The 10,054-nt window shown below is 31.5% G+C and overlaps 1 protein-coding gene across 1 annotated transcript; it reads left to right on the plus strand.

Annotated features, from left to right (window-relative positions):
* Nucleotides 1-2,094: 2,094 nt before the first annotated feature.
* Nucleotides 2,095-9,703, plus strand: LOC103602202 (ATP-binding cassette sub-family A member 5-like). Its single transcript, XM_008586618.1, has 10 exons — nucleotides 2,095-2,102; nucleotides 2,632-2,758; nucleotides 3,072-3,189; nucleotides 3,292-3,383; nucleotides 4,123-4,148; nucleotides 5,536-5,655; nucleotides 6,742-6,891; nucleotides 7,328-7,407; nucleotides 8,694-8,749; nucleotides 9,408-9,703. Exons 1-10 carry the CDS (start codon nucleotides 2,095-2,097, stop codon nucleotides 9,513-9,515), a joined length of 885 nt encoding a protein of 294 aa, XP_008584840.1. The 3' UTR covers nucleotides 9,516-9,703.
* Nucleotides 9,704-10,054: the final 351 nt, after the last annotated feature.

Genomic DNA, 10,054 nt, shown 5'->3' on the forward strand with positions numbered 1-10,054 from the left:
CTGTATGTGGGATCCGAACCCTCGGCGGGAGTGCTGCCGCACTTCCCAAGCGGCGCACTGTAGCAGTGCGCCACCGGGCCGGCCCTTGGTCTAGCTCTTTTACTCAGCGTAATTTTTTTTTTTTATATTTATTTTTGCAAAATTAACATTAATGTGTATAGTCAAATAATACTTACATAATAATATAATACTTCCCAGTATACTTACTGCGTGTTCAGTGTTTTAAATATATTTATATCATACATTTTTTAAAATGTTTAAGAAAAGAAACATTGAAAATGTTTCAGAAAACTCAAGCCAAGAAAGACCAATTAAAAAATATCTAACTTTTATATATTTATTTACGTTTCACCATAGTTGACACTTTCTTTTAATGTTGGAAAATCATCAGATTTTTCAGAAAACACCTTTAAAAAATTGTTAGGATTTGGGCAATATAATTAATACCTAGCATATGGAAGGTTTATCATGTAGCAGGTAGCATACTTCGTTACTTTTTTTTTTTTTTGCTGAATAATGTTGTATGTGTCTTCCTCAGTGAGTTTCCACTTTTTGGCTATTATAAATAATGTTGCCATGAACATTTGTGTACAGGTGTTTGTGTAGTCATACACGAGGGTACTTCAGAAAGTTCATGGAAAGATTCATAGTATCTTTTAATTCTATTTTTCCATGAACTTTTTGAAGTACCATTGTATTTTATTTCTTTTGGGTTGATACCTAGGAATGGGATTGCTGTTAACTCTATGTTTAACCTTTTGAAGAATTGCCAGACTGTTTTCCAAAGCAGTAGTATATTTCCTCTAAGAGGGTTTTGTTTTTTCCACATCCTTGCCAAAACTTGTTGTTGTTTGTCTTTTTTATTTTAGCCATTCTAGTAGTATGGTTTTGATTTGCATTTTCCTAATGATTCATGATGTTGAGCACCTTTTCATGTGTTTATTGTCCAATTTTAGATCTTCTCTTGAGAAATGTCTATTCAAATCCTTTGCACATTTGAAAAAATTGAGTTATTTGTTTTTATATTACTGAGTTGTAAGTGTTCTTTATATATTCTGGATATAAGTACCTTATGAGATATATGATTTGCAAATATTTTCTTCAAGTTGTACATTTGAAATATGGCTGTCGGTACTAAATTAATTCTGAATTTCTTTTGTATATTACTCATATGTTTTTTTTTAATTTATTTGCTGAATATTAACATATTATAGAAAACTAGAGTGTATAAATAAATGTATAATTGTTATTTACTAACCACTGGATGTTCCCCCGTTTGTTAAAGACTGTAGCATCTGACTCTGCCTCCTCTTTGTCCATATTCCTGCTGTCAACTTGGGGAAGGCGACCACCCTCATGATAACCTTTCTAATACTCTAACCTTTCAGTTTCTGATTTTCTCCAAGCCAGTGACTTGCCTCTATTCTACTTCACCCATTTGTTTGCATCAGAGCCATGACATCACTGTTCTTTATTTCATCTGTAAAATCTTAAACTTGATTGTCCAACTCTACCAATAACTTTCCATCTTTCTTCTTCTCTTATTTTATGAGTCCTGTTGGACTTTTCCTTCTATGATTTCATACCCTTGAGTTTTTCCTATTCTCCCAAATATCCCCATTTTTACTTTTTCCTCTAACCAGCCTTGCTCACATCATTTGTCACTTACATTCATCACCCCTTTCAGCATCCTCAATGTCTATATCTGTTTGACCTGTCTACTAAAACTCATAACTATTGGTGAATCTAATTATATGCTGAAATAAAGATAGAAAGATGAAAAAATATGGACCCTGCCTTTAAAGAATTTACAGCCTTAATAAAAATGAAATTGCCCAGAAAGAGTAAATGTAGAGGGCTGAAGTCAGCACCCATGGGAACAGCATTTTTAAGAGTAGGCAGAGGAAGAAGTATTTGTAAAGGAAATTTTAAAGTAATAGTAAGAGAGGTAGAGAGGAAAATAGGAGATGAAATTATGAAAAACAAAGGATCAAGGGAAAAAACCAATCATATTAAAGGCTGAAGATTAGTTAAATTGAGCTATTAGACAAGGCAAATACAAAATCATTAGTTATCTTACAGAAAATAATATTAATGGAGAGGTAAGGGCAGAAACCAGATTACAGGGAATTAAGGAGTGAATGGGAGATGTGTAACTGGAGATGGAAGGTTTTCAGCTATGAAAGGAGGGAGAGTAATGATATAAGAGGTAGAGATGAATTCATGTTCAAATGAGATTTTTGGGTTCTGTTATATGTGGGAAAAAGATGACCCCACCACTCTCCAGAAAATACCCTATTAAGATACAGAAGGGAAAGATATGGAAAGAGAAAAGAAATTGATTGAGCAATTCCCTAAGTATACAGAATAGGGCCATGTTTTTTCATCATTCTGTCTTTATGTGGAATGACACCTGACCATGTACTTAGTCATATATAATATTGTTGAATACATGAATGAATTTAGATAATATTATTCAAATGTTGTCAGTCAAATATCACTTATAATTCCAACTTTCAGAGATAACCCTAGGTATCATGGTTGTATATTTTAAAAAATCTTTTCCTTATGTAATGCTTGGATTTCTTACTATTTTAATTATTCGAAAATCTACTATCTTTACATATGTAGGACCCTTTCAACAAAGTCCAAAATTAGGAAGTTTCCAGAACCACCAAACAATGAAAATGAAGATGAAGATGTCAAAGCTGAAAGACTAAAGGTTAAAGAGCTGATCAGTTGCCAGTGTTGTGAGGAGGTAATTTAGTCTTGATGGCTAGGTCATATGAAATGTCAAATGATCACTTGCCAGTATATAGGTATTAATCTGAAAAATATTTTTTTTTTTGCATATGAATCAACCTGAAAATAATCTTTCTTGAAAAATTATTTTTGTCTATTTACTTTTGAATAAGCCATGATTTTAGTCATAAATGGTTATTTATTTGTACAATACGTCCTTATTAGCAAATATAGTTCTTATGATATGGACATGAGGTATGTGTAGCCTGTCACTTAATGATAGATATCTGGTTTATAACTCTTTTTTTAAATCCTGTTTCCCTTGTTAGAAACCAGCCATTATGGTCAGCAGTTTGCATAAAGAATATGATGACAAGAAAGATTTTCTTCTTTCAAGAAAAGTAAAGAAAGTGGCAACTAAATACATCTCTTTCTGTGTGAAAAAAGGCTAGTATTTAATTATTTTTTCTTAACTAACTTTTCCAGAAGAGTAATTTCCATTTTTAGTTTGATTTGAATATAATTTTTTTTTCCTTTCAATGTCTTTAGGAGAGATCTTGGGACTATTGGGTCCAAATGGTGCAGGCAAAAGCACAATTATTAATATTCTCATTGGTGATGTTGAACCAACTTCAGGCCAGGTATGATATACAAGGGTGAGGCATATGTTGAATATGATTTACATATGTAATGAAGATAAGTTTCTTAATGACAAATTAGGATTTCGATGCTCAAATTTTTTGTATATTTTTAGTATTTTTAGCATATCTTGATCAAATTATGTTGTTTTTGGTTATCTGTGAAAGTAATGTATGTTTTTCATACACACATTCATGCAAACACATATACAACATTTCAGTTTTATAACTATTATATGTATGGATTATTTATCCACCCTATTTTTGTTACAGCATGAAAAGGCATCAATTTTTATGATACATTGATTATCATACTTTAACCCATATAAACTTAAAATCATGGAATTTCTTTTCCATGAATTTTTCTTCATTTGATAAACTTTCAAAGTTAAGGGAAAATAAATTAGAATAGAAAAATCACAGTTGGGCAGGATATAATAGTTATACCAATTGATATTTGGTTAAGTTTTAATTAGCCAAATTAACCAAATAATTGGATTTTAAAAAGCCCAATTGTTAAAAAATTTATTTCATTTATTTTTTATTTTAACATTTATTTGTACACTTGTGGGGTACAGTGTGTTGTTTCAGTGCATGCATATACTGCACAAAGATACACTTAGGGTAGATAGTATAGTTTTGTACCTGTTAGTCCACCATTTCTCCCCCAGCTGCCACTGCCCCTGGTAACCATTATTCTACTCTCTAATTCTATGAGAACCACCTTTTTTCTTTTTTTTAGATCCCATGTATTATTGATATCATGCAGTATTTGTCTTTCTGTGCCTGACTTACTTCACTTAACATGATGGTTTCTAGTTCCATCCATGTTGCTGCAAATGATAGGTTATGATTTCTTTTTATATCTGAATAGTATTGCATTAGCTATTTATACCACAGTTGATGGGCATTTAGGTTGATTCCATCTCTTGGCTATTGCGAATTGTGCTGTGATGAAAATTGGAATGTAGGTCTTGTTCTGATGTTTTTATTTCATTTCCTTTGGGTACATACCCAGTGGTAGGATAGCTGGGTCATAACATAGGTCTAGTTTTAGTTATCTGAGGAAACTTCATGCTGTTTTCCACAGTGGCTGTACCAATTTACATTCCCATCAACATTGTAGGAGTGTTCCCTTTTCTCCGTATCCTTGCCAGCATTTGTCATTTTCCATCTTGTTGATAATAGCCATTCTAACTGGGATGAGATGATATCTCATTGTGGTTTTAATTTGCATTTCTCTGATGATTAGTGATTTTGAACATTTTTTCATGTGCTTGTTGGCCATTTTTATGTCTTATTTTGAGAAATGTCTGTTCAGGTCTGCTGTGGGTCAAGCGTGTCCCCCAAAAGTTCATGTTGTTGAAACTTAATCTCCATTGTAACGGTGTTAAGAGGGTAGGAAATCCTATTATGGTAATTGAAAGGTGTGGTCTTTAAGAAGTGATTAGATTGTGAGGACTATACCCCTTGTAAATGGATAATTCATTGATGGTTTAATGGGTACTGTTGTGGTTTTGATGGCTTTACAAGAAGAGCAAATGAAGTGGTTAGCTTACTCTTGTTCAGCCCATTTTCACCATGTGACACCCTGGTCACTGTAGAGTCACCTTACCTGATGTGCTCCCTGGACTTTGGACTTCCCAGCCTTCAAAACTGTAAGAACTAAATTTTATTTCTTAATAATTACCCAGTTTCAGGTATTCAATTATAAGCAGCAGAAACAGACAAGTATAAGGTCCTTTCCCAGTTTTTAATTGGGTTTTTTGCTGTTGAGCAGTTTGAGTTCCTTATATGTTCTAGATATTAGCCCCTTGTCTGATTTGTAGTTTGCAAACACTTTCTCTCATTCTGTAGGTTGTCTCTTCACTTTGCTGTGCAGAAGCTTTTTAGTTTGATGTAGTCCCTGTTTGTGTATTTTTGCTTTAGTTACCTGTGCTTTCATACTCTCACTCAAAAAAGCACTACCCATTCCCATTTCATGTATCATTTCCCCCATGTTTTCTTCTAGCAGTTTCACAGTTTCAAGTCTTACATTTAGGACTTTAATCCATTTTGAGTTGATTTTTGTATATGAAAAACCCAATATTTTTATTAGCAAACAAATGTGTTCTTATGTGTTCTTTCTTCTTTTTATTTTATTTATGTTTTATAGGCGAGCAATTCAAACTGCATTTAAAAACAAAAAGCGGGCTGCTATTCTGACCACTCATTATATGGAGGAGGCAGAGGCTGTCTGTGACCGAGTGGCTATCATGGTGTCTGGTCAGTTAAGGTAGATGTCTAATCAGCATGCCATTTAGGGAAGGAGAGTGAGGTTGGATTTTGAATGTTATTTCAAAACTTAATATCTTTGAATCACTTAGTTTTCTATAGAATTACTTAAAAACGTTATATGTTAATTTTTCCAAAAAATGGCTAGCTACTTTACATTTGGAATTGGCTTAGTTATTCAGTAACTTAGAATGTTATTTTTAGGCATGATATTTGTTATTTTCAGAAATTGTTAGGCTTGTATTGGCTTATAATGCAAAGTATAAAATAAATGTATGAGTTCACATTTACATAAATAAATTATTGACTAAATGATTGAATAAATAAATAAATGTGAGAGAAGAGGCAACTCCTTCTTACAGAATGATTCCAAATAATGTATGTAGATATTACCCTACTCTATGAGGGGAAGCCTAATCTCCTACCCCCCTATTTGGCCTGGACTTAGCCAGTCTCATAAAGATTGGAGTTCAGAAAGGGAAAAATAATAACTTTACAGTTAAGAAACTTGATAAATACTACCTTAACTAGGCAGTGTTATACAGATGTCATGTACCTCCTGATATGATGTGATAAGAATACTTCAGCTGTGTGGTATTCTCTCCAAAACCCATAACCCCAAACTAATAGTGAGAAAAACATCAGACTAACCCAAATTCAGGGACATTTTACCAAAATAGTTGACCAGTCCTTCTCAAAATTGTCAAAGTCATGAAAAAGAAGGAAAAAGTAGAAATTGTCACCAGCTATTGAAGAAAAAGGAGACATGACAGAAAATGGATGCTACTGGAAAACTGGTGAAATCCAAATGAAGTCTGGAGTTTCATTAACAGTAATGCAATAATGTTGGTTTCTCAATTTTGACAAATGTACCATGTTAATAATATAAGATGTTGTAAGAAAGATATGGGAAACTAAAACTGGATGAGGGCTGTATGGGGATGTTGTATTATCTTTGTAACTTTTCTGTAAATGTAAAAAGTATTCCAACATAATTTTACTTAAAAAATGGTAGAGATTTGAGAAATCTTTCTTTGAAACTGTCAAGTCATTTTATATCTGAGCTTTCTTTTAAAAATTACTTCAGATGTATTGGAACAGCACAACATCTAAAGAGTAAATTTGGAAAAGGCTACTTTTTGGAAATTAAATTAAAAGACTGGATAGAAAACCTAGAAGTAGACCGCCTTCAAAGAGAAATTCTGTATATTTTTCCAAATGCAAGACGTCAGGAGAGGTAAAAATTTTTTTAATTTTAAAATATAATTATATTTCTTTATAGAGCAATAATCGTAAAAGTTTATTATATTAAAGATTAAGAAAAATACTGTCTTAATTTATAATATCTATCTGCCTGTGTATCTCATATTAAAATGGCCAGTTATCACTATATTTGACTAAGTCTGATGGCTGGAGTTTTATATCTACCTTAGTGTTAGATCTTTCAATATTTGATAGTAATTAAACTTTTTAAAGTTCTTATTCAGTAGTAAAGATAGAGTTATTTTATTGTATATGGAAATATTTTATTTCAATTAGTCTTTTCCCAAATAAATATCGAAACAAATTACTAGAGTTTACTTTTGAACTTTAAAAATTTTGAACTTTAGTTTTAGAACACAATAGTAGTAATTTTTGAATTTTTCTATATTTTTTCTTATGTTTGTTTACAGTTTTTCTTCTATTTTGGTTTATAAAATTCCTAAGGAAGATGTTCAGTCCCTTTCACAATCTTTTTCTAAACTGGAAGAAGGTGAGTAGTTTTTGAAAAAGATTGTAAGGTAGCTCTCAAATTATGGAAGAGTTTTATTTAAAAAATTTAGAACCTGGGATTCAGTTTATTGTAGCAACTATGGCAAATAGGAAGATAACTTTTTATTCATTTAATCTAAGATATAGATAAATACTAATGTGACAGGGATTTGGTAGATCAACTATATTGTAGTGTAAAACTTTTACAGTCTTTAGTGGATATCACCACAGTTTATCACATTCCATCTATGAAAAAGGTCAGCTTAATCTCTCAGCAGTTCAGTCCAGTGGCAGGAGCATTGAGTTTCTGGAATAGTTACTTTATACTGGGCCATAGAAATGTCAATGGTATCAAGACTCTAGTGGCAGCAGGAGAGAGGAGAAGAGAATTCATAGTGCAGGAGGGCAGACATTTCCCAGAGTTTTAAAGAAGATTATTGAATCTTGGCATTTTCAAAAAATGCAGTAGATAGGATAAATATATGCTGGTGGCAGTAGACAGAGATAAGCTCCTGGGTGGGGCAAGTGTTCATATACAGCTTTTTAATGGTATTTATAAGCTGTTACAACCTATATTTACACATAAGGTTTATCATGAATACCTTTCAAAATAACTATAGGATTTTTATGATTGTTCTTTATGTGAATACAAAACTATTTCTTGATACCTCACATATCTACACCACAGCTGCAGACTGATGTTTTTTTGCCTAAAAGTACTAATGATTTTTGTGCCTATAATATATGTGTTCACATAGTCAGGTAAAGTTTCTGCTTTCCTGTTGATTTCTTTATGAGCTTTACTTAGGGAAAGTTAAATTAAAGGAATGAATAGAACAGCAGACATTTGGTATTAGATTAGATTGCAAAAAAATATAAAATAAGAAAAGTTTATGGATATATGACATAAATCCAAGATCTAGTTCAAGAAGCAAGAACAGGCTACAGTGGAGTTGGGGAATGGGAGATAAAGAGTAGGGATCAAAAGAAACATGAAAGAAAAGAACAACAGAGGAAGAAAGTAGAGGGGAACAGAGGAGATAGAAAAGGTGTAATAAGAAAAGTAACATTAAACACATAGTGCCGAAGGCTATAGAGAAATTGTGGACGTGAGTAAGAAAAAGGAAGCAAGCAAGATAGGGAGAGGAAAATGACATGAGTGGAAGCTTCAAATTTAAATGAGCCGATTAGAGTTTGGTTTTTTTTAGCAGAGACTGTAGGCATCTTAGTGCCATTTTATTCTTTAAAACTGTTGATAAGTAAAATATTGTCTTTATATTTTAATAGCTAAACATACTTTTGCCATTGAAGAATATAGCTTTTCTCAAGCAACACTGGAACAGGTACAATAAAGTGAAATTTTTAAAACTTATTTTATGGAAGAAAGTATCTAATCAATTGTTTATGTTTATATTGGAAAGGGAGAGAGATTATGAACCAGAGACAAAGTGTTATAGAATCATCTATTTTGCATAATTTTAAAAAACTTTAGGTTCTTCATTGCTTACTTTGTTTTTTTAAAAATCTGATTTACTTTTATTAATACTACTTTTACTTGAAAAATTATATTTGTGTGCATTTATGAGGTACAATGTGATGTTTTTATATATGTATACATTGCGGAATAATTAAATGAAGATAATTTCCATTTGCTTATTTTGAATAGCTCAATTTTTTCAGTTTGGTAAAGAAAGTTAGTCATGATAATGGTATTCAGTTGTTAGCATATCTGAAATTACATTGTTTAAATATTTATAAATTATTTTGTGGCAGTTAAAATATTAATCAAAAGAAATTATTAATTCTCTAAAATAACATCCATCTTTGTATGTAATTAATGGAGATAACTTATTCTGTTTGAATAGTATTGATATCAATAAATCTCTTTTGGTAATTGTTAATGTAATTAGATATAGTCTTGTATCATTTCTGATTTGGTTAAAAGTTCTTTGAGATAATTGAGGTACAGAATACTATATTCATTTATTTCCTTTCATCTAGGTTTTTGTAGAACTCACTAAAGAACAAGAGGAAGAAGATAATAGTTGTGGAACTTTAAACAGCACACTTTGGTGGGAAAGAACACAGGAAGACAGAGTTGTATTTTGAATTTGTATTGCTCAGTCTACTTACAGAACTTATTTCTTCTACACTTTATTTTAACGTTAAAAAGTTTATTATTTGAATGGTAACTGGAGAACCACGAAGCACTTTGCTTTTTTCTAACTCCTTAATTGAAATGCTGTGGCCATATACCTTGTTTTTCTTTAAATAAAACTTATGTATAATTAAATGAACCTGCGTATTTGTATCTGAAATATATTGAACTGTAGCCTGTATGGCATCTTTTTCACCTTTCAAAACAGTGCTTTTAAATTTATGATTCAAAGGAATAGTGATAGAATAATTTGTTTTGAATAGTTATCTTTATTTTTTAAAGTTTATATTATCTTGTTACATAAATATGTAGTGTTCCAATCTAAATATAAAATTAATACATAGTTAATACATAGAAAAGAGACATAAAGCAATGTAAAAGTTTCTTGCTTCTCCTTATCAATTTCTAAAAGAAACTCTGAATGGAAGTTGGCATCCTTAAATGCTAAAGTGTAAACCCTAGAAAATCTCAATGTAGAGGTTTGAGGGAA

Source organism: Galeopterus variegatus, unplaced genomic scaffold (assembly GCF_000696425.1).
Source record: "Galeopterus variegatus unplaced genomic scaffold, G_variegatus-3.0.2 Scaffold4047, whole genome shotgun sequence".
Classification (NCBI taxonomy): Eukaryota; Metazoa; Chordata; class Mammalia; order Dermoptera; family Cynocephalidae; genus Galeopterus; species Galeopterus variegatus.